At 49.9% G+C, this 24,270-nt stretch overlaps 1 protein-coding gene across 1 annotated transcript in view; it reads left to right on the forward strand.

Annotated features, from left to right (window-relative positions):
* PLA2G4E (phospholipase A2 group IVE) overlaps window positions 1–21,527 on the forward strand; it is a 41,024-nt gene extending 19,497 nt beyond the window's left edge. The window contains exons 7-19 of the mRNA XM_061180445.1: window positions 283–343; window positions 1,312–1,472; window positions 1,563–1,649; window positions 2,057–2,094; window positions 3,967–4,102; window positions 5,346–5,482; window positions 7,831–8,053; window positions 10,506–10,620; window positions 11,175–11,312; window positions 12,752–12,859; window positions 13,406–13,609; window positions 15,159–15,325; window positions 21,447–21,527. Of these exons, the coding sequence (XP_061036428.1) occupies window positions 283–343; window positions 1,312–1,472; window positions 1,563–1,649; window positions 2,057–2,094; window positions 3,967–4,102; window positions 5,346–5,482; window positions 7,831–8,053; window positions 10,506–10,620; window positions 11,175–11,312; window positions 12,752–12,859; window positions 13,406–13,609; window positions 15,159–15,325; window positions 21,447–21,527 (1,656 nt within the window). The remainder of the gene's footprint in view (window positions 1–282; window positions 344–1,311; window positions 1,473–1,562; window positions 1,650–2,056; window positions 2,095–3,966; window positions 4,103–5,345; window positions 5,483–7,830; window positions 8,054–10,505; window positions 10,621–11,174; window positions 11,313–12,751; window positions 12,860–13,405; window positions 13,610–15,158; window positions 15,326–21,446) is intronic.
* The last annotated feature ends 2,743 nt before the right edge of the window (window positions 21,528–24,270 follow it).

The following is a 24,270-nucleotide window of genomic DNA, read 5'->3' on the forward strand; positions in this document are numbered from 1 at the left end:
TCCCAAAACGATGACCTCAGGAACCTCCCTAATAAAAGCACCCACTCTCAGAATCAGTCTCATCCCATTTTCCCCCAACTCCAATCTCTCTATAAGCACAAGTTCAGAATTAAAAAGATTTTCATAATTAGGCTGTTGGTACAGCCATTTCAATTAGATGCATCTAAAGCCTCAGGATTCAAGGAAATCTCTCCCCCGAAAATCAGTCTTTGGGAGTTTGTGGCCTGGTAGAGCACCCCGGGCAGTTTGTGCTCAAAATGACCTCCCCTTCCTTTGTTTCAGTCTCGACAAGTGTCCTGCCTGGAGGTTCATGCAGAATCCAGGAGACAGAAGAATAGGAAAAGTGAGCCCTTTGACTACCTCTGCCTGCTGGGGGGTGGGGAGGGCAGTGCCACTTCCCAACTCTGTCAACACCAGAGTTGGCTGCTCCATGGCTGCCCTGGGCTCCATGGGGAACCAAAAGCTTGGCTGAGACTCCTTGGGATCACTTCACCCTCAGGGGTCATTGACCACTGTCCTCCCCCTGCTCTAAGAAGGGCCTGCTCTTCAGGTCCCCACAAGACCCTCAGAGCTTCCCGGGCTTGACGAACGCCCTGGACCATGGGTCAGTGGCACAGCACTGCTCATCTGTCCACACCAGTCTTTGCCGCACGCCTGCCAGATGGGGGGTTCCCTGGGTCTAGAGCAGTGGCCAGCACCCAGGGCAGGAGGGCCCCGACAACACCCAAGTCCCCTCTAGCTGCACCCTTTCCTCTAGTCAGACTGCAATTCATGGAGTCCTAGCATTTTATAGCTGGCAGGGACCTAAGAGATCCGCAAATACGCGACTCTCCTTCTCACCACTCCACCCCATCCCCCCCATGCAAGGCTTCCAGCCCTGTCTGCAGAGAGGAGAGCGGCACAGCCCCACTGGCATGGGGGAGGGAGGGGGAAGGAAGAGGCTCTGCCCCCAAACTGGCAGCAAGGAGAGGGCCTGCTTTCAGTGCAGTGGGAAGGTAACTTTGGGGCACCTTGTGGAGGAGCAGAACCTAGGAGGGCTAGTCCAGAAAACTCAGACTCTCAGACCTCACACACACACACACACACACACACACACACACACACACACACACACACAAAGCCTTGTAAAAACGCAGATTCCTGGGCCCCGCCTGGCCCTTCAGAATGAGACTCTCTGGGGCATTTTAACCAGTGCCCTCGGTAATTCTAAACCCCTGTCCTGGGTGCCTCCCCTAGGCCTTTTACTGGGCCGAGTTGGGGTGGGAAGTGGGAGGCTCCCAGGGGTCTCAGCCCTCTCGTCCTCTCTTCCAGTGAAGGGCCTCCTGGTGACAGTGACGGAGTCCTTCGAGCACACCCAGCACATCTCACGCTGCCTGGAGCCCTGCCGCCCAAACCCTGCGTGCTTCCACTACCCCAAGTACTTCCAGCCCCAGGTCCACGTGGAGGTGCCCAAGAGCCAATGGAGCTCTGCGGTAGGAGGCTGCGGCAGTAGGGGGTTAGGGGCTGGTTCAGGCGGGCGGCGGGAGGAGCCCCTCCCCTCACAAAACCGCCCATCCTTCCAGCTTTCCTGCTGCGGTGCGAGCAAGAACGGCCCTGTGTGCCAGCCCCTGGATTGCCTCCGTGATGGCCAGGCGGTGACCCTGCCTGTGGTGAGGGCCTGGGTCTGGGAAGGGGTCCCTGAGCGGCGTAGCCTGGAGTGCCTGTGGAAGGGAGACGGGGAGAGCCTGGGGGGCCCGGGGGGGGGGGAGCATGGCTCGTGGCGGGTCTCTCAGGCAGGGTAGAGGAGTCTTGCGGGGTAGGAGACTGCTGAGCTGCAGTGTGGAGCCAAAAACAGGGTGTGGAAGCCGAGCCAGGTTGGGGGCGAGGGACGTCCAGGAGCGAACCTGTGTGCGCATGCACGGGCGGGCGCTGCATGCGCATGCGCTAAGTCAAGCGCCCCGGGGGGGGGGGGCGGGGGGGGCGGGGGGCACCGTGTGGTGAGTCTCCACTTCTTTGGTTGGGACCACTTGGCTCTGAACTGTCATCCCTGACAAACTTTTCATCTTTCAATTCCCAGAACAAGAATTGTGAATTACACATGAAGTCTACGCCCTGGTAAAGTGCCCTCTTTCGGTCTGTCCCTCTGACTTATTTGTCTTTAGGGACTTAAAGTGGTATCTTGTTGTGGTGTTGATTTGCATTTCCCTGATGGCCAGGGATGTTGAGCATCTTTTCACAGGCTTATGGGCCATTTGTATATCTTCTTCGGAGAAATATCTATTCAAATCCTTTACCCATTTTTAAAGTGGGTGATTTGCCTTTTATTGTTAACTTGTAAAAGTTCTTTGTATATTCTAGATACAAGCCCCTTGTCAGATATATGATTCCTAAATATTTTTCCTGTTCTGGAGACTGTCTTTCACATTCTTAATGGTGTTCTTTGAAGCACAGACGTTTTCAATTTTGGTGAACTTCAGTCTATGTATATTTTTTTCTTTTGCCACTTGTGCTTCTGGTGACATATTTAAAAAACCATTGCCTAATCCAAGGTCATGAAGATTTACTCCCATGTTTTCTTTTAAGAGTTTTATAGTTTTAGCCTCAATTTGGGTCTATGATCAAGTTTGAGTTGATTTGTATATACAATGTGAAATAGGGGTCCAACTTCATTCTTTTGCATGTGGATATCCAGTTGTCACAGCATCATTTGGTGAAAAGACTGTTCTTTCCCCCTTTGAATTGTCTTGGCACCCTTGTTGAAAATCAAGTGACTGTAGTTTCCATTTACAGTTTGATAGCTGTTTGTCCTTGGTCAAGTTATTAAGCCTCTCTAAATCTCAGTTTTTCTCATCTGTAAATTAGAGCAATACCAAGAGTACTGTCTATCACTGGGTTGCTTTGAGGATCCAGTGAGATAACACATGTGAAGAAATCAGTGATCTGCGAAGTGGGAAACTCAGAAAATATCAACAAATGTTATTATTACTGCTGTTTTATTATTCATTCCTTGTTGAGGCCAAGGGAAGATTTCCTCACAGCTGTGTCTGCAGGCCTATACCAGACATGAAGGAAACATAACGGGAGAGCTCCCAGGCTCTGCCTTCAAGAAGATGTGACCTTTATAGTTACTCGGGTCACTAAGACTCAGGCTGGAAATTGTCAAGGTCCATTCTCCTGGAGTCACTGGGGAGCAGGGCCTTGGAGGATGCAAGGGATGTTGGTGGGCAGAGGGAGGAGGCTCAGAACCCAGACTACTCCTGGGCTCTGAGAGCCTATGGACCCTTCCAGGAAGTAGCAGGAGGTGAGGTTGGACAGATCAGGTGGGGGCTTGGATGCCAGGCCAGAAGCCTGGACTCGCTCACATCAGGGATGTGATAAAAAGAGGGCAAGCATTGGGCATGCTCTTCCTGCCCCACCCACCTTGCAGACCTGTTGGGGGTGACAGGGTGAGATCAGGGATGTGAAGGGTTATTGTCACACAGGGTGATTTTTACTCTGGGAGCAGGAAAAGCTCACCAAGGAATATGAGCTCCATGAGAACAGGACCTTGTTTATCCAGCTCAGAAGAGCTCTACTGTAGAGCCTTATTCAGAGGGACTGGCCAAAAGGATCTCAGGGCCTCTTGTCACCCATGTCTGGCCTTGGGCTCTAGAAGGTGTGCGGGGGAAGCCTTTCAAGACTTTCCAGATCTCGTTGAGGAGGCAGAGGGTTCAGTGAGTCCCTAATTGTGTTAAGTACCTGCTTACGGTGCACCAGCTAAGGCTTTGGGGCTTTACATTTGTTATCTCATTAAGTGCTGAAGACAGTGCCAGGAGTTAAGCACGATCAGCCCCATTTTACAGGTGAGAAAGCAGGGGCCCAAGGTCACAAAGGTGTTTCCTGGCAGAACCAGGCTTCGAGCCTAGGTCCAACTGACCCTAAAGTCATGTCTTCTCCATGGAGGTGACGTCTACAGACCCGCTCAGCCAAGGTCCTCTGTCCCCACAGCTCCCAGGCACTGGACGTGCGGCTGGGCTTCAGCCTGTGCCAGGCAGAGCTGGAGTTCCTGCAGAAGCGGAGGGTGGTGGTGGCTGAGGCGCTGAAGGAGGTGTTGCAGCTGGAGGAGGACCTGCAGGCAGACGAGGTGGGTGAGCAGAGGTCCGCTCAGAGCCAGGCTTGTCCTTCGAACACTGTGCCTGCCAGCTGCCCCCTGCAGTCCCTCCCTTGCCCCAGGGCAGCCTCAGCACTGCCTTTCCTGGTGGACCTTACTGTTAAGTAGAGAGAAAGGAAGGAGCCCCAGCTGCTGCTCCCCGTGCACTAACAGATCCTGAGATGATGAATGATGTCTTACCTACACGGGACAATGTGGCATCCTTTCCCCAGCCAGGAAAACACTGGAAGCTCCACCACCTCCCACATTCTATACACCTCCACCCAAAAGGCCCTGGGCCTTTCATTCTTCAATTCTCCCTTCCCCCAAATGTATGCGCGCACACGCGTGCGCGCGCGCGCACACACACACACACACACACACCCCCAGAACGAACAGCAGTGGGGGGCTGGAGAGAAGCAGCTTCCTCACGCAGGGCCAGCTTCTGTGCACAGGGTAGATGATGGTACCTTTGCCAGAGCCCTCTGTCACCTCCCTGGTAGGGGCTGAGGCTCACACTCCCCTGAGCAGCAGGTCAGCCCTCGGAGAGCCCGTGCTTCAGAGGCCAACCACAGGTGTAGACAGAGACCTCGTCCCTGAGGAGGGCTGTGATGGGGGCTTCGGCCGACAGTAGGTCTCACAGTCCCCACTCAAATGAAAACAGAGTGAGTCTTGGTAAAGACTCCACGCATCGCTCTCCCATCTATAGGGAAACACACTGAGGACATCTTAAACCTAAGTAAACCCCGAGGTGACAACTGTGCTCCTTCCCACATCAAAAATCCATTTACTCCTGCTTTTACACCTATGGTCTATAGGGACCACATATCATGTGCCAGGCCTGAGCCTGACGTCAAATCCCTCTACAGCAGGTGCTGATTTGCAGCCATTAGGGAATCTCACACTAGCTGGGTTCTTGAGTGAGCCACCCAGCCCTCTGGCCCCAGTTCATCATCTGTTAACTGAGAGCTAGATTAATAGTGCCAAGAACTCTTCCAGCCACGGCTTTCTAATTTACCAAGCCCGACACCGACCATTGGGTTTGGAACTAAGGTCCAGTTCTAGACCTACCAGGCGGCTTGACACTCTGTGAAAGGCAGTTTTCAGGTCACTCGGTCCCCACTCTCTGCTCTCTGTAGCCAGCTCTTCCTCTTCCACTGTTCTTTCTAAGCTCCTGTCACTCCAAGTCTTCCCCTACCCAGCACTGCCCCAACAGTCTGCCTCCATGTGCCCCCAGGTCCCACTGATAGCCATCATGGCCACTGGGGGTGGAATAAGATCCATGACTGCCATGTATGGCCACCTGCTGGGGCTGCAGAAGCTGAACATCCTGAACTGTGCCAGCTACATCACTGGCCTGTCAGGGGCCACCTGGTAAGGAGCCGGGGGCCACTGTCTGGTGAAGCCCAGAGCAAGCTGGCCGGTGGGCGGGGGTGGGGTCTTTGGTAAAGCTCATCCGCCCCAAGTTAGAGTGACTCATGACACCTGGGTAGCTCTACCCCTCACAGCTGTGTGATCTTGGGAATGCAACTGAACTTCTCTGAGTCTCATTTTCTGTATCTGTCAAGTGGGGATAGTAATAGCCCTGACCTCATGGGGTTGTTGTGAGATGCTCTCCCAGTACTGGGTACACCAGGGACATGTGTTGGTCATTACTCCATTACTATGGCAGGGTCCCAGGAGCGTGGCAGCCAGTTATGAGTGAACCACTGGTGCCACTGGTGCATCTCCCCAGCAGCTGCCCTCTCTCAGACTGTGCCAAGTCTCCTGGGGTGGGTGGAGCTGGCCCGCTGCTCTGGCTGCCACGTTCCAGCAGCCCACCCCCATCCCTGCGTGCTCCCTCTGCCCTGCAGGCATCCTCGGGCTCCCCATCCTCACTCTTGGCTGGTGAGCAGGGAGAGTGAGCCCTCAGCTCCCCCGACAGGTGAGGCCAGCGCGAGGCCGGCTTCTCCACAGGAGCCACGGCACCTGGGATTCACGATGCCGGTGGCGGCCCACAAAGATGTTGTAATTTCTTTTAAGTTCTTTAAAAAAAAACTTCTAGGTTGAAGAGAATGTTTTAATATATAGTAATATATCACTATATTTGTCTTTATACAACAGTCATAGAAGATAATTTTTAATATTTTTATGGTGGAAGGGGCCCACCAAAGTCATAATGCAGCCCTGGTCTAGGGTGACCCAGGCCTTGTGACCACCCACATCCTCTCAGCCAGGGCTGCGTCTTATTCTGTGTGTAACTAGTGGGCCTCAGAGCCCTCAACGTCCCAAGCTGTGTCCCTCATCCTGGAGGGGCTCTGGGTAACTTTCATTTGAGGGGGTGGATGTGAGGAAAACCAAGGGTTCCTGGTGCACCAGAGGCCCCAAGGCTTCAGCCCAGGTGGGACAGAAGGATAGCTGACAATTACCGGCATTGCCTCTGCACCAAGCACTGGGGTGACTGCTTCCAATGGACTATCTCATTTCTTCTTCACAAGAAGACTATGAGGAAGATGTTGTCATTATGCTCATTTTACAGCTGGAGAAAGAAAGGAATTTGCCCAGGGTCACTCAGCTAATGAGCGGTAGAGCTGGGATTTCAACCCAGGCTGTCTGAGTCCAGGACCCACATTCTTTTTTTTTTTTTTGGGGTGGGGGAGGGGCCCACATTCTTAATCTCACCGATAAACGGCTGCCCATGGGAAGTAGGTTAAGGAGATAAACGTGCTTGCACCAGGGTAGAGGGGCACCTGCATCCTCCTGGCCTACCTCTGGGCCAGGCAGGAAACTGGGAGGAACTCAGACCCAGCTGGGGTGGGGGTAGGGTGTCTCCTGGCCTGGGAAAGCACTGGGAAGGAGTTTTGTAAAATCAAAATCAATCATTTGTAATGTTTTTTAAAGCTTTTTAAAGGTATGAAAGTAACAGCATGAACCTTATGGAGAGCAGGGTACTTTTTGTTGAAGAAATCTCTGAAGGAAGAGGCCGCTGCTCAGACAACTGTGCAGCTGTAGACCGGGTCCACTGTGGGGAGGGGGATTCCTGGGTGCTGTCCTGACCTAGACGGAGAAAAGCCGGGTCCAGGCCAAGCAGAGGCAGACAGAGGCAAAGACCCAGGGCTAGGGGGATCTCTATCTTTGTCTTACTCCTCCCCACTGCCCACATAGAAGTTAAGAAGAAGAAGGGGAAGTAAGTCTTTAGCTGGCATCACAATTATGGGAATTAATGTGGCAGAGTGGGAAGAGTCCAGGATTTGGAATCAGCAAAGCCTGGGGTCAAATGCTGGCCCCAGCACTTACTTCGGGCCGGGTACTGTCCTAATCATTTTACATTGACTCACGCCATCTTCACAGTAACGCTGTGAGGTAGGTACAGTTATCATCCTTCTCCCCAATCCACAGATGGGAAAACTGAGGTGAGGAGCAGTTAGGTACCTTGCCCAGATCACATGGCTGGTGAGTGGCAGAGTCTGGTTTTGAACCCAGGAAGATCTGGGTCCAGAATCTTCACTGTTAAGCAATGTACTCCACCTGGCACACGGCAGGCAGTCAAGAAACGGCAACAATTGTGACTTTGAGTAAGAATGTTCTCCCCTCCCCGACCAGGCCTCACCCCATTTCCTCCAGGCTCCTCTCCTGGCGGGTGAGGGTTTCCCATGACCTGCCCACCTCCTTTCCTGCCAGGGTCCAGGGTCGATCAGACCAGGGCTGGCTCAGCTCTCTCAGCCACGCCTGTCTCTCTCCAGGACCATGGCTACCTTGTACCGTGACCCTGACTGGTCCTCCAAAAACCTGGAGCTTGCCATCCTCGAGGCGCGGAGGCACGTAGTCAAGGACAAGATGCCCGCTCTGTTCCCAGATCAGCTCCTCAGATTCCAGGAGGAGCTGCAGCAGCGCAGGCAGGAAGGCTACAAAGTCACCTTCACAGACTTCTGGGGCCTGCTGGTCGAGGCCTGTCTGGGGGACGAGGTAGGTGCTCAGCTTCCCCTGGGGCCCAACCCGCCCGGGGCTGATGCCCAGCCCTCTGCCTTCACTGGGGCACCGGGAGGTACATCACAGCAGGAGGGAGTTAGGTTAGACCTGCAGATGCACCCTTGGGCCGTAAGAAGCATGAGGCATCAGAACACATGATGCAGGCAGATGGTGGGATTGTCTTCCCGAGTCCCTTTAGAGTATGACTGAGACCCTCACATCAGGGGTGGCTTAGGTGCAACCTTTCGGAGAGGCAGCAGGCCCTCTGAGAACCTGTGAGAGAAAATGGGGAGGGAGCCATCAGACTGTGATGTAAGCCTGACCCCAAGTGGAGGAGAGAGGGAAGGAAAGGCCGGGTGGAAGTATCCTAGCCCACTGTGCAGTCTGAAAGGTCAGCACAGTGACCCTTGGAGAGTCCCCCAGCCAAGTTGGCCATCAGAGGAGTCTGGCACCGCCCCCTCCCCTCCACCACAGTGGGCCTGCCTCAGGATCCCTGCCACGCTCAGTCATGGGCTGGGACCAGCCCAGCAGGAAGTGTGGCCTTAGAACAAACTCAGCCATGGATTTCGGAGCATGGTAGCTGGGCCGTCAGCCAATTACACTCCTGTAGTTGGAGGTCTGCTGGGCCCCTTCTCATGGCCACCGCACGGAAGACGAGCCCAGTGAGGTTCCTTCCAACTCTGATATCCAATAATCTGAGCAGCGTGTGCCCAAGAAGAGAGGCAGCCTGTGTTGGGACCCAGCTGCTGTGAGAGCCATGTGGGCCGTGGTAGGGCAGTGGGATCCCCATGGGATGCTGCCATCCCGGACATCAGGGTGAGCTCAGCTAACACCCAGACCCTTCTGACTGCCCAGGCCCCAGGGAAGAACCAACTTTGGCTGTTGCTTGACCCCAGAGCAGGGCTTCCCATCTAATTTCTATCCAGGCCTGTGGCTATCTGCCCCACTCCCAAAGGTGTCCAAAGAGTTCTGAATTCAAATCAGAACTTACCAGAAGGAAGAGGGACAGCAAATTATTTTCTGGTAGATCCCCTCTTCCAGAAAACACAGACAATTTGAGCAACCAAGGATGGACCAAACCTCATCTTCAACATTCATTCATTCCCTCATTCATTCTTTCAACAAAATTCAGTACCTCCTGCATGCCAGGAACTGTGCTAGACAGTGGGGATTCAAACGCGGGCACTCACAGCCTTTGATGGATCCCTGCCCCTTCTGATAACCCACTGTCTACTCTGTCCACATGATGGAGCAGGGCAGGCAGAGGCTGAGGGTGTTGGCTTTTGGATTCAGGCAGGACAGGGTTTGAATTCTGGCTCTGCTCTGTGCTATTCCTTAAATGGGAATTTCATCAACTATTTCGTCAACAGTTAATATTTCTAACAGTAGTTAGTGCTCCATGTGGTGAGGAGGAAAGCTCCAAGGCTTTTAACATTAGAGTCTGAGCATTGCCCAGGGTTTGGTGTGGGAAGGAGCCTAGGTTCCTGGGAAAGCAAGTCTAGGATTGATGGAAGGAGGCCTCTGCTCTTCCACTCTGGCCAAGGCAGGAGCTCCTTTGCCTCAGGCCCCTTTGACAATGAGTGTGGATTGGGCTCTTCCCTGAGTCTGCAACTTCCTCTCCTTCCATGACGGTCATTGCTGTGGTGCCCATATCTCTGGGCCCAGTTCTGACAGGCATCCTGTTGGCCTTTCAAGGGAGGCCTAAGAGTTGTTTGACCCACACGTGTTTACCATCCCACACAGGTTCTGTGGCCTTTACACGCTCGGGCACCCATGGATGTCACCCACCAGGCAGCTGCTTGGCCTGGGGTCAGAGCCTGGTCCTCTGAAACCTCCACTGGCGTTGTCTACACTGGCTGATTCACTTTGGGAGGTGGCCTGTGGTCCAGGCTGATCTGCAGGACTCCCACTTTGATTACACCACTTAGTGCTCTAGGGACTTAGAGGGAATTTGACTGCCATCCGGTGCCAAGTTTCCAAATCTTTTGTTAAAAAAAAAAGAAGAATCTTTTTTTTTCTCCCAAATGAATTTATGAGAGAGCCCAACATGCAAAGCAGATTTTTTAAAAATGGAGCTGCTCTGGTTTGAGTAGGGGGGAAGATGATGAGGATGAAGAGGGGGCAGTGGTGGCCTCCTCCACCCCCGCCTTTTCATTCTCTGGTCCCTGGGACTCGAGGAGAACCCCAGGACTCTGAAGGACAGCCCTAAACTGCAGATCCAGTCCCACGCTGTCCATGTGTCTGGGGTGATGAACGGCCCAAGGATGAGTGAACATTTTCTGGGTACGTTTTAAGAGCAGCTTTGCCTGGTGTCAGGTGAGACCTCCAGAGCAGCCTGGTGGGCTCAGGAGCCTGGTGGGCTGCCAGAGGTCCAGACTGTCCTCTTATTCTGCACCGCTTCCTGGCTGCTTGTCTGCTGCTTCTCCTTAACCATTATTTTTCCACACAGAGAAATGAATGCAAACTGTCAGATCAGAGTGCTGCTTTGTGCCAGGGCCAGAACCCCCTGCCCATCTACCTCACCATCAATGTCAAGGATGATATAAGCAACCAGGATTTCAGAGGTAACACTGGTGGCTAGCAATTTAGCCGGGGCAGGGTGGGTCCCTTCTCAGCAGGCAAAGGCACTCAGTACCCCAGCGCACACATCCTGCCACCATACCTTTGCCAGCCTCCACACCAAGAGTGTGCTGACAGCCGAAGAAATCCACTTGGCTACCCCCTTCTGCCCAGATGCGTGTAGCCGGTGGGCAGCAGGGGTCCTGTGGCTCCCCTGAGCAGAGACTTGATGGGACAGAGGAAATAAAGCTCGTGAAGGGAAAGAGTCCTAGACATTTCTTAAGCTGCCAGGATGGAAGGACTCTAGAGACCTGCCGTGCTTTGGGGTCCGGTTTTGGTCCGGGTTTATGAGGCGCAAACGAGCTTGTGCAGCTTGCAAAACTGAGTCTTGCCGGGCCAGCAGAAGCCGGTCACGGGCGCCCCCCTGTGCCCTGCGGGGGAACTGCGGCCTCCCCATCCCAGGCTCCTCGCGGCCGGGGAGACAGCGCGAGCAGGGAGAAGGGTGGGCGGGGCCGTCCCGGCCTGAGACTGATACCCTGCCCTGCTGCTTCGTGTGCAGAGTGGTTCGAGTTCTCCCCCTACGAGGTGGGCCTGCCGAAGTATGGAGGCTTCATTCCCACCGAGCTCTTCGGCTCCGAGTTCTTCATGGGGCGGCTGATGAGGAGGATCCCAGAGTCGCGGATATGCTACATGCTAGGTGACTCCTGGCTGGGGGAGGCCCCTGGGAGCCCCGCCCCATGCGGAACAGGCTCCGCGTTTGATTAGAGGAATGACGAGGAGACACGGTCTGTTCCCCCAGGATCATGTGCCAGGTGCTGGTGCTGGTTTGGGTTATCCCTTGGGCATGTGACCCTCCTGGCATTTGTCAGCATACCCTCATTCCAGGAGAGGCTCCTGAGCCTACCAGCCTCCCAGACTGCCCTGATCTCCCTGTGACCCTGTGGGCCCAGAAGGACCTGACAGGGGCTCCTGGGTCACTGGGGAACAAAGGGGACCCTCCCAATGTCCTGGTCTCCAGTCGTCTCCCTGGTGTCCATTCAGAACCAGACTGGGAGTTGCAGGCTGAGATGGAAGCTTCTGGAACTTCTACCCCCTTCCCCCTGGTTCCAGGAAGCAACATGCCTGTTTCCGGGGGTTGAACCAGCCCCTGGGATCCAAGGGGCCAGAGGGGACCTCAGGGTGAAGACAGAGTCTCTGGGGAAGCCTGGCCCAGCTCCCAACACTATGTTCCCTGGTCCTCCAGAAGCCAGGCCCACTGAGTGCAGGGGCCTGACTGTGATGTCCACTCGTAGAGTTCTCCCCTTCAGAGCCCAAAGTACATCTGTCAAAGGGCAACCGCAAAAACCGGACCCATCTTTACAGCCTCAACAACAGTTATGCTCTTATTTAAACTAGTTGTCTGCATCCCTCTCCGGTCCATCTATCCCAAATCCAACCCATCCCAGAAAGTCCCACTTAAGCCCCATTTCTTCTGGGAAGTCAGCCCCGAAGCCCACAGCCCCCAGCAGCCTCTCCTTCCTCTGAACACCTATGCTGTTGAGCATGTGGCTCAGAGATCTGTAGGTGAGACATTCGGACTTGACTCTGGCTCCTCATTTATTAGCTGTGCAAAGTAGGCCAAATTACCTAACCTTCCTGAGCTTCAGTGTTCTCATCTGTAAATTGGGCTTAAGAGTAAAACCAACCTTATGGAGGATTCAAATGGGTCAATGTATGTGAATGATTTCACATGAGTATTATTATTACTGTGTTGCATTTTTTAAATCATAATAAGAGATGGTGTTACATTTATCGAGTGCTCACCATGTGCCAGGCACTGTCCTAAACTAGTGTATTAACTGATGCAAGGGGTGATTTCTGGACTTGAACTTGAAGCCTGCACTTGTCAGCATTAAGTCTCTCCTGGGGCTGTGCCTTATATGCCTTCATACCCTCTCCCAGTTCCAAGAGGAGGGCGGAGAAGAGCTGAGTCACTTATGTCGAGCTGCACCGTGGGGAGAGGGAAATGAAAACCTGTCCCACTCCCTGAGCAGCTCGACTTGGAGGGGGCATCAAGTCCAAGGCAGAATCAATCAGTATTTGGGTGGGCCTGGAGGCTCTTGGGCAGAGCGACTCACCGCTGGTCCTGCTTCCTAGGTTTGTGGAGCAGCATCTTCTCCCTGAACCTGCTCGATGCCTGGAATTTGTCCCACACCTCGGAGGAGTTTTTCCACAGGTGGACAAGGGAGAGAGTGCATGATATCGGTGGGTGACCCACCAGCTTCCCCTCCTGGTTGGGAGATAGGGGGGTGGGGAAGGTGGATCAGCAACTGAGGACCAGTCGACCTGCCACGTGTTTCAACATCATCCCTATGGCCCACGGAAATAGGAAGGCAGCTAGGGGGTCTTCCCTGCCTGGAAAGGAGGGTGATTGTAGTTGGACACACCTTTGCCAGCTCTGGCCTGGCCCGGGGGAGTGGATGCACCGTGTGGTAGGCTTGGAGGAGCTGCACGGCGCCCAGGAGAGCTGCAGAGGGTGGGGATCTATGAATGCAGTTAAAGGTCACCCTTGTGGACTCTCTGTTTTCTCTGGAACCCCTCCTTGCCTGTCACCCCACTCCTTCTCCTCTACCCTGCCCCTGTTCTATGTCTCTCCCCTGGGTCCTCCTGGCTCCGAGAACTAGACAAGGAAGGTGTGCACTGCACTTACAGGCTGACCCCTGGGTGCAGGGCAACCATGCGGTGCTTCACCTGGGCAATCTGGGGACTCCAGCTCTGTGACCTGTCCTCCATGCCCCCCCTCCCCTGCAGAAGACGAGCCACTCTTACCTGAAATCCCCAAATGTGATGCCAACATCCTGAATACCACAGTGGTGAAGCCAGGGTCATGGCTGTCCGATACTTTCCGCAACATCCTCACCTACCGGGCCTTTGTGTCTGAGTTCCACAACTTCCTGCTGGGGCTGCAGCTGCACACCGACTACCACCAGAATGGCCAATTCTCCACATGGAAAGGTAACCCTACCTGCTGCCCCTTGAGGCCTACCTCTGTTTAGAGGAAGGGGAAGTGGATGTGGAGGGAGAAAGGATGAGAAAACTCCTCTGCCCATGTTCATTGGGCCAAGTGGCAGACTCTCCCCACAGTGTATTCTACATCTGGTGAAGCCTTGAACGGCGGGTGGAGTGGTGGTGTATTTAATTAATTGAATCTGTACAATGACTCTATACAGCATCTGTATAACAATCCCAGCAGGTAGAAGTTGGCCCCATTTTACAGTTGGGGAAATGTGGGCCCTGACTCTCTACAGTTGTGTTCTGGGGACACCTTTTTTTTTTTTCTTCTTCTTCATTTAAAAAAAAAGTGGGGCTTCCCTGGTGGCGCAGTGGTTGAGAGTCTGCCTGCCAATGCAGGGGACACGGGTTCGAGCCCTGGTCTGGGAAGATCCCACATGCCGTGGAGCAGCTGGGCCCGTGAGCCACAGCTGCTGAGCCTGCGCGTCTGGAGCTTGTGCTCCGCCACAAGAGGGGCCGCGACGGTGAGGGGCCCGTGCACCGCAATGAGGGGTGGCCCCTGCTCGCCGCAACTAGAGGAAGCCCTCGCATAGAAAGTGAAGACCCAACACAGGCAAAAATAAATAAATAAATAAATAAATAATTTTTTTTAAACTGTATTTATTTTATTTTATTTAATTTTGGCTGCGTTGGGTCTTCGTTGCTGTGCACGGGTTTTCTCTAGTTGCAGCAAGTGGGGGCTACTCTTCGTTGCAGTGTGCGGGCCTCTCGTTGCGGTGGCTTCTCTTGCAGCAGAGCACGGGCTCTAGGCACGCGGGCTTCAGCAGTTATGGCGTGTGGGCTCAGTAGTTGTGGTGCACAGGCTTAGTTGCTCCGCGGCATGTGGGATCTTCCCGGACCAGAGCTCGAACCCATGTCCCCTGCATTGGCAGGTGGATTCTTAACCACTGCACCACCAGGGAAGCCCCTGGGGACACATTTTAATGTAAGTGCTGCCCCCGGAGTTGGGCAGGGATGGCCCAGCCCAAGCTCCTCCAAATGGTGAGTGGCAGAGCTGGCTCTTAAACTGTGGTCTTGCAGCTTCAACTCAGGACTTCGTCCCCACCCTGCTGAGGCTCTAAATTTGACTTTCCACCATCTTTGGTATTTTATTTGGCCACAGCCTGCAATGGCTGCTTGAGCCTGGGCTAATAATCTTTGTCCTCACTATCTGGGGCAGAAAAGGCAGCTGGCTCTGGGCCCACGGTTTGCACTAATTTATAGGACAGTCTTAAGCCCCTGCTACACCACAAATTCTGTGGCTGAGCGTTAGTGGGCTTTCTGTGCATGTTCCATAAAAGACTTGCTAAACCCCCCAGGTAATGCTGTTCTTCTTCAGCCTACCCAGGGGTACACTGGGACTCACCGGGCACCCTGACCAAGGGGAGGGCTGGAGGCCAGGCTGAAGTGGATGAGCTCCGGGCAGGGCATCCCATCCCCACCAGGTGCCTCTGACCATCTGCTGAGATCAGGGCGCCAAGGAGTAAGGATAACCACAAGCCTTGACTTTCAGACACGGTGCTGGATGGCTTCCCAAACCAGCTGACAGGGTCCGTGAACCACTTGTGCCTGCTGGACACTGCATTCTTCGTCAACTCCAGCTACCCGCCCATCCTCAGGCCGGAGAGAAAAGCTGACCTCATCATCCACCTCAGTTACTGTGCTGGGTCCCAGACAAAGGCAAGTTTGGCAAAGAAAGGCTCCCGCCCCACTCCCCACAGGCTCCTAGACTTAGCATCAGAGAAGCTCAAGCTACTATCCCTGATGGAGGTTAGGTGTCCAAACCTCAGGGGCGTAGCCCGCTGGCCCTCACGCAATGGGTTTACTAGATTCACTGAGCTAATTCCAATTTTATTCGTACATTTGAGCATTTCCCATATTTGGCAATTCTTTAGCTGCAAAGAAAAAAAGAGTTTAAAAAGTAACCTTAGGGCTTCCCTGGTGGCACAGTGGTTGAGAATCCACCTGCCAATTCAGGGGACACGGGTTCGAGCCCTGGTCCGGGAAGAACCCACATGCCGTGGAGCAACTAAGCCCGTGCGCTACAACTACCGAGCCTGTGCTCTAGAGCCCGCGAGCCATAACTGCTGAGCCCGCAAGCCACAACTACTGAAGCCTGCGTGCCTAGAGCCCGTGCTCTGCAACAAAAGAAGCCACCGCAGTGAGAAGCCCGCACACAGCAATGAAGACCCAATGCAGCCAAAAATAAATAAATACATAAATTTATTTAAAAAAAAATAATAATAACCTTAATAGAGCCCAGTCAATTGTAAAGTTTTGTACCACTTCAGGAGCTTGTCATGTCCTATTTTCAAAGTGATCACATGGTCTCCCCACTTCCAGGAAGTATGAGCCTCCATGTAATTACACCGAAGAGTTAGGACCAGAGATTTTTATTTATTTTTATTTATTTCCTTTTGAAAAGTTCTGGATTTTCAAGGGAAGGAAACTGGTTTTTGGTCTACTTTATTTATTTATTTTATTATTATTATTATTTTTTATACAGCAGGTTCTTATTAGTCTTCAATTTTATACACATCAGTGTATACATGTCAATCCCAGTCACCCAATTCAGCACACCACCATCCCCACCCCGCTGTGGTTTTCCCCCCTTGGTGTCCATACGTTGGTTCTCTACATCTGTGTCTCAACTTCTGCCCTGCAAACCGGTTCATCTGTACCATTTTTCTAGGTTCCACATACATGCGTTAATATACGATATTTGTTTTTCTCTTTCTGACTTACTTCACTCTGTATAACAGTCTCTAGATCCATCCACATCTCAACAAATGACTCAATTTCATTCCTTTTTATGGCTGAGTGATATTCCATTGTATATATGTACCACATCTTCTTTATCCAGTCATCTGTCGATGGGCATTTAGGTTGCTTCCATGACCTGGCTATTGTAAATAGTGCTGCAATGAACATTGGGGTGCATGTGTCTTTTTGAATTATGGTTTTCTCTGGGTATATGCCCAGTAGTGGGATTGCTGGATCATATGGTAATTCTATTTTTAGTTTTTTAAAGAACCTCCATACTGTTCTCCATAGTGGCTGTATCAATTTACATTCCCACCGACAGTGCAAGAGGGTTCTCTTTTCTCCACACCCTCTCCAGCATTTGTTGTTTGTAGATTTTCTAATGATGCCCATTCTAACTGGTGTGAGGTGATACCTCATTGTAGTTTTGATTTGCATTTCTCTAATAATTAGCGATGCTGAGCATCTTTTCATGTGCTTCTTGGCCATCTGTATGTCTTCCTTGGAGAAATGTCTATTTAGGTCTTCTGCCCATTTTTGGATGGGGTTGTTTGTTTCTTTAATATTGAGCTGCATGAGCTGTTTATATATTTTGGAGATTAATCCTTTGTCCTTTGATTCGTTTGCAAATATTTTCTCCCATTCTGAGGGTTGTCTTTTCGTCTTGTTGATGGTTTCCTTTGCTGTGCAAAAGCTTTGAAGTTTCATTAGGTCCCATTTGTTTACTTTTGTTTTTATTTCCATTACTCTAGGAAGTGGATCAAAAAAGATCTTGCTGTGATTTATGTCAAAGAGTGTTCTTCCTATGTTTTCCTCTAAGAGTTTTATAGTGTCCGGTCTTACATTTAGGTCTCGAATCCATTTTGAGTTTATTTTTGTGTATGGTGTTAGGGAGTGTTCTAATTTCATTCTTTTACATGTAGCTGTCCAGTTTTCCCAGCACCACTTATTGAAGAGACTGTCTTTTCTCCATTGTATATCTTTGCCTCCTTTGTCATAGATTAGTTGACCATAGGTGCGTGGGTTTATCTCTGGGCTTTCTATCTTGTTCCATTGATCTATGTTTCTGTTTTTGTGCCAGTACCATATTGTCTTGATTACTGTAGCTTTGTAGTATAGTCTGAAGTCAGGGAGTCTGATTCCTCCAGCTCTGTTTTTTTCCCTCAAGACTGCTTTGGCTATTCGGGTTCTTTTGTGTCTCCATACAAATTTTAAGATGATTTGTTCTAGTTCCGTAAAAAATGCCATTGGTAATTTGATAGGGATTGCATTGAATCTGTAGATTGCTTTGGGTAGTATAGTCATTTTCACAATATTGATTCTTCCAATCCAAGAACATGGTATATGTCTCCATCTGTTGGTATCATCTTTAATTTCTTTCATCAGTGTCTTATAGTTTTCTGCATACAGGTCTTTTGTCTCCCTAGGTAGGTTTATTCCTAGGTATTTTATTCTTTTTGTTGCAGTGGTAAATGGGAGTGTTTCCTTAATTTCTCTTTCAGATTTTTCATCATTAGTGTATAGGAATGCAAGAGATTTCTGTGCATTAATTTTGTATCCTGCAACTTTACCAAATTCATTGATTAGCTCTAGTAGTTTTCTGGTGGCATCTTTAGGATTCTCTATGTATAGTATCATGTCATCTGCAAACAGTGACAGTTTTACTTCTTCTTTTCCAATTTGGATTCCTTTTATTTCTTTTTCTTCTCTGATTGCCGTGGCTGGGACTTCCAAGACTATGTTGAATAATAGTGGTGAGCGTGGACATCCTTGTCTCGTTCCTGATCTTAGAGGAAATGCTTTCAGTTTTTCACCATTGAGAATGATGTTTGCTGTGGCTTTGTCGTATATGGCCTTTATTATGTTGAGGTAGGTTCCCTCTATGCCCACTTTCTGGAGAGTTTTTATCATAAATTGGTGTTGAATTTTGTCAAAAGCTTTTTCTTCATCTATTGAGATGATCATATGGTTTTTCTTCTTCAATTTGTTAATATGGTATATCACATTGATTGATTTGCGTATATTGAAGAATCCTTGCATCCCTGGGATAAATCCCACTTGATCATGGTGTGTGATCCTTTTAATGTGTTGTTGGATTCTGTTTGCTAGTATTTTGTTGAGGATTTTTGCATCTATATTCATCAGTGATATTGGTCTGTAATTTTCCTTTTTTGTAGTATCTTTGTCTGGTTTTGGTATCAGGGTGATGGTGGCCTCATAGAATGAGTTTGGGAGTGTTCCTTCCTCTGCAATTTTTTGGAAGAGTTTGAGAAGGATGGGTGTTAGCTCTTCTCTAAATGTTTGATAGAATTCACCTGTGAAGCCATCTGGTCCTGGACTTTTGTTTCTTGGAAGATTTTTAATCACAGTTTCAATTTCATTATTTGTGATTGGTCTGTTCATATTTTCTATTTCTTCCTGGTTCAGTCTTGGAAGTTTATACCTTTCTAAGAATTTGCCCATTTCTTCCAGGTTGTCCATTTTATTGGCATAGGGTTGCTTTTAGTAGTCTCTTAGGATGCTTTGTATTTCTGTGGTGTCTGTTGTAACTTTTCCTTTTTCATTTCTAATTTTATTGGTTTGAGTCCTCTCCCTCTTTTTCTTGATGAGTCTGGCTAATGGTTTATCAATTTTGTTTATCTTCTCAGAGAACCAGCTTTTAGTTTTATTGATCTTTGCTATTGTTTTCTTTGTTTCTATTTCATTTATTTCTGCTCTGATTTTTATGATTTCTTTCCTTTTGCTAACTTTGGGTTTTGTTTGTTCTTCTTTCTCTAGTTCCTTTAGGTGTAAGGTTAGATTGTTTACTTGAGATTTTTCTGTTTCTTGAGGTAAGCTTGTATAGCTATAAACTTCCCTCTTAGAACTGCTTTTGCTGCATCCCATAGGTTTTGGATCGTCGTGTTTTCATTGTCATTTGTCTCTAGGTATTTTTTGATTTCCTCTTTGATTTCTTCTGTGATGTCTTGGTTATTTAGTAACGTATTGTTTAGCCTCCATGTGTTTGTGTTTTTTACGTTTTTTTCCCTGTAATTCATTTCTACTCTCATAGCGTTGTTGTCAGAAAAGATGCTTGGTATGATTTAAATTTTCTTAAATTTACTGAGGCTTGATTTGTGACCCAAGATGTGATCTATCCTGGAGAATGTTCCGTGCACACTTGAGAAGAAAGTGTAATCTGCTGTTTTTGGATGGAATGTCCTATAAATATCAATTAAATCTCTCTGGTCTATTGTGTCATTTAAAGCTTCTGTTTCCTTATTTATTTTCATTTTGGATGATCTGTCCATTGGTGTAAGTGAGGTGTTAAAGTCCTCCACTATTATTGTGTTACTGTCAATTTCCTCTTTTATAGCTGTTAGCAGTTGCCTTATGTATTGAGGTGCTTCTATGTTGGGTGCATATATGTTTATAATTGTTATATCTTCTTCTTGGATTGATCCCTTGATCATTATGGAGTGTCCTTCCTTGTCTCTTGTAACATTCTTTATTTTAAAGTCTATTTTATCTGATATGAGTATAGCTACTCCAGCTTTCTTTTGATTTCCATTTGCATGGAATATCTTTTTCCATCCCCTCACTTCCAGTCTGTATGTGTCCCTAGGTCTGAAGTGGGTCTCTTGTTGACAACATATATATGGGTGTTGTTTTTGTATCCATTCAACAAGCCTGTGTCTTTTGGTTGGAGCATTTAATCCATTCACGTTTAAGGTAATTATCGATATGTATGTTCCTATGACCATTTTCTTAATTGTTTTGGGTTTGTTTTTGTAGGTCCTTTTCTTCTCTTGTGTTTCCCACTTAGAGAAGTTCCTTTAGCATTTGTTGTAGAGCTGGTTTGGTGGTGCTGAATTCTCTTAGCTTTTGCTTGTCTGTAAAGCTTTTGATTTCTCCATCGAATCTGAATGAGATCCTGGCTGGGTAGAGTAATCTTGGTTGTAGGTTCTTCCCTTTCATCACTTTAAGTATATCATGCCACTCCCTTCTGGCTTGTAGAGCTTCTGCTGAGAAATCAGCTGTTAACCTTATGGGAGTTCCCTTGTATGTTATTTGTCGTTTTTCCCTTGCTGCTTTCAATAATTTTTCTTTGTCTTTAATTTTTGCCAATTTGATTGCTATGTGTCTCAGCGTGTTTCTCCTTGGGTTTATCCTGTATGGGACTCTCTGCGCTTCCTGGACTTGGGTGGCTATTTCCTTTCCCATGTTAGGGAAGTTTTCGACTATAATCTCTTCAAATATTTTCTCTGGTCCTTTCTCTCTCTCTTTTCCTTCTGGGACCCCTATAATGCGAATGTTGTTGCGTTTAATGTTGTCCCAGAGGTCTCTTAGGCTGTCTTCATTTCCTTTCGTTCTTTTTTCTTTATTCTGTTCCGCAGCAGTGAATTCCACCATTCTGTCTTCCAGGTCACTTTTCCGTTCTTCTCCCTCAGTTATTCTGCTGTTGATTCCTTCTAGTGTAATTTTCATTTCAGTTATTGTATTGTTCATCTCTGTGTGTTTGTTCTTTAATTCTTCTAGGTCTTTGTTAAACATTTCTTGCATCTTCTCGATCTTTGCCTCCATTCTTTTTCCGAGGTCCCTGATCATCTTCACTATCATTATTCTGAATTCCTTTTCTGGAAGGTTGCCTATCTCTACTTCATTTAGTTGTTTTTCTGGGGTTTTATCTTGTTCCTTCATCTGGTACATAGCCCTCTGCCTTTTCATCTTGTCTGTCTTTCTGTGAATGTGGTTTTTGTTCTGCAGGCTGCAGGACTGTAGTTCTTGCTTCTGCTGTCTGCCCTCTGGTGGATGAGGCTATGTAAGGGGCTTGTGTAAGTTTCCTGATGGGAGGGACTGGTGGTGGGTAGAGCTGACTGTTGATTTGGTGGGCAGAGCTCAGTAAAACTGTAATCCTCTTGAATGTTGATGGGTGGGGCTAGGTTCCCTCCCTGTTGGTTGTTTGGCCTGAGGCGACCCAACACTGGAGCCTACCTGGGCTCTTTGGTGGGGCTAATGGCAGACTCTGGGAGGGCTCACGCCAAGGAGTACTTCCCAGAACTTCTGCTGCCAGTGTCCTTGTCCCCACGGTGAGCCACAGCCACCCCCCCCCCCTCTGCAGGAGACCCTCCAACACTAGCAGGTAGGTCTGGTTCAGTCTCCCCTGGGGTCACTGCTCCTTCCCCTGGGTCCCGATGCGCACACTACTTTATGTGCGCCCTCCAAGAGTGGAGTCTCTGTTTCCCCCAGTCCTGTCGAAGTCCTGCAATCAATTCCCACTACCCTTCAAAGTCTGACTGTCTAGGAATTCCTCCTCCCATTGCCAGACCCCCAGGTTGGGAAGCCTGACGTGTGGCTCAGAACCTTCACTCCAGTGGGTGGACTTCTGTGGTATAAGTGTTCTCCAGTCTGTGAGTCACCCACCCAGCAGTTAAGGGATTTGATTTTACTGTGATTGCACCCCTTCTACCGTCTCATTGTGGCTTCTCCTTTGTCTTTGGATGTGGGGTATCTTTTTTGGTGAGTTCCAGTGTCTGCCTGTCGATGATTGTCCAGCAGCTAGTTGTGATTCTGGTGTTCTCGCAAGAGGGAGTGAGAGCACGTCCTTCTACTCCTCCGTCTTGGTTCCTCTCCCTGGTCTACTTTAATACAGTCCTATCCTGAGGCCAGGGAAAGGGGAGTGTAGACAGATGACAAGGATGACACCAATGATAATGGCCTACGTTTGTAAACAAGGGACAGCATACTTTCCTACACATGATCTCACTTGATCCTTATGCCATCTCTTTGAGGTAGATGGCACAACTGCTATTATTCCTATGTTATAGGTGAGGAAGGTGAGGCACAGAGAGGGTAAATGGCTTGCTTAAGATTGCACAGCTAGTGAGCTTAGAACGGGGAAGAACTAAGGGGATTCTGATACTCCAAGTCTGCTGCTTTTTGTGTTACATCATGTTTATAAAGATGCCCTTTCAGAGTCCTTTCTGGCCCTGTCACGTTCCAAAGCCCATGCATGTCCCGCAGGAGCCTGGCCAGCCATGGCTGTCACCCTCTTAGGGAGCCACCCACATCTCCAGGTCTGTGGGTAAAGCATCATCGGAAGGGCTTCTGTCCAGTTTACTTGGGGAAGGAGCTTGCGGTTGGACACACACCAGCCTACTGCCTCAGGCTCTTCATCCTGATCCAGCTTTGTCCTAAAAATAGCACAAATAGGCAAAGCAGTTGGAAACCTGAGTTGTTAGCTGGAGAAATCAGAAAGCTGGACCTAAGAATTCTGTGTTTCTTGCCCACCCTCACCCCTCCTGATACTCAAACATGTCGTCCTGTGATGTTCCAGCCCATGAAACAAACCTGCAAGTACTGCACCGAGCAGAACATCCCCTTCCCCAAATATGAGGTGCAGGAGGAGGATGATAACCTCAAGGAGTGCTACCTGCTGGAGAACTCCCAGGAATCCGATGCCCCCATTGTCAGTTTCTTCCCACTCATCAACGACACCTTCCAAAAGTACAAGGCCCCAGGTAAGCTGCCGTGAGCTCGGGTCCCACCCCAACTGGCCTTGGACGGAGAGCTCCTGTTCTTAGATGTGTGCAGTCTTCCGACAGCACTAACGGGGAAGCCTGGCATAGCTCCTGTCTGAGCCAAACTTGGCTTCGGTGAGAAAGAACAGCCCCCCATGCCCCCGTGCACCGGCGATGTCAAGCTCTACTCTTTCAGTCATTCACAGCCTGGCGCTGTGCGGTGCCACGGAGGTCCTGAGATGGGCAAGCTATGTCCCCGCCCTGGGGGGCTAGGAGGTGTGCGTGCGCATCTGCACGTGTGAGTGTGCACATGGGCACGTTTTCTTGTGGGTGTGCAGGGGTGGGCCTCGGGGAGAGGGACAGAAACAAACCATTACAACCTCACGTGATAAGGGGCTACAGCAAGCCCTTCTGCTCCTCCAGGTGTGGAGCGAAGCCCCGAGGAGCTGGAGCAGGGCCAGATTGACATCTGTGGTCCCAAAACTCCCTACGCCACCAAGGAGCTGACGTACACGGAGGCCGCCTTCGACAAGCTGGTGAAGCTCTCCGAATATAACATCCTGAATAACAAGGACAAGCTCCTTCAGGCCTTGCGACTGGCAGTAGAGAAGAAGAAACGCCTGAAGAGCCAGTGTCCCCCTAAAGTCCCAGGACACCCCTAAAGAGTCCCCCTAAAGTCCCAGGACATTCCTGTGTCTGCTTCTAGCATCAGAGGCGCAGAACCCAGGGCTGACCAGCCCTCACAGCCAGCTCCGCTCTCTAGCAAGGGCTGCAGGCAGGCTGGCCTGGGCTTTCTATCAAAAAATTTAAATTAAAAAAAAAAAGTTGAGGGAGAAAGAGAAACAGACAAAGGAAAATAACAAGGGGATGTATTTGGGGCTTTATACCCACTGGAGTTTTTTTTTAAACATCTTTATTGGAGTATAATTGCTTTACACTGTTGTGTTAGTTGCTGCTGTATAACAGTGAATCAGCTATACGTATACATATATCCCCATATCCCCTCCCTCTTGCACCTCCCTCCCACCCTTCCTATTCCCCCCTCTAGGTGGTCACAAGCACCGAGCTGATCTCCCTGTGCTATGCAGCTGCTTCCCACTAGCTATCTATTTTACGTTTGGTAGTGTATATATGTCCATGCCACTCTGTCACTTCGTCCCAGCTTCCCGTTCCCCCTCCCCGTGTCCTCAAATCCATTCTCTACGTCTGCATCTTTATTCCTGTCCTGCCCCTAGGTACATCAGAACCTTTTTTTTTAGATGCCATATATATGTGTTAGCATACACGTATATTTTGTTTTTCTCTTTCTGACTTACTTCACTCTGTATGACAGACTCTAGGTCCATCCACCTCACTACAAAT

This window comes from Eubalaena glacialis, chromosome 2, assembly GCF_028564815.1.
Source record: "Eubalaena glacialis isolate mEubGla1 chromosome 2, mEubGla1.1.hap2.+ XY, whole genome shotgun sequence".
In the NCBI taxonomy this organism is placed as follows: domain Eukaryota; kingdom Metazoa; phylum Chordata; class Mammalia; order Artiodactyla; family Balaenidae; genus Eubalaena; species Eubalaena glacialis.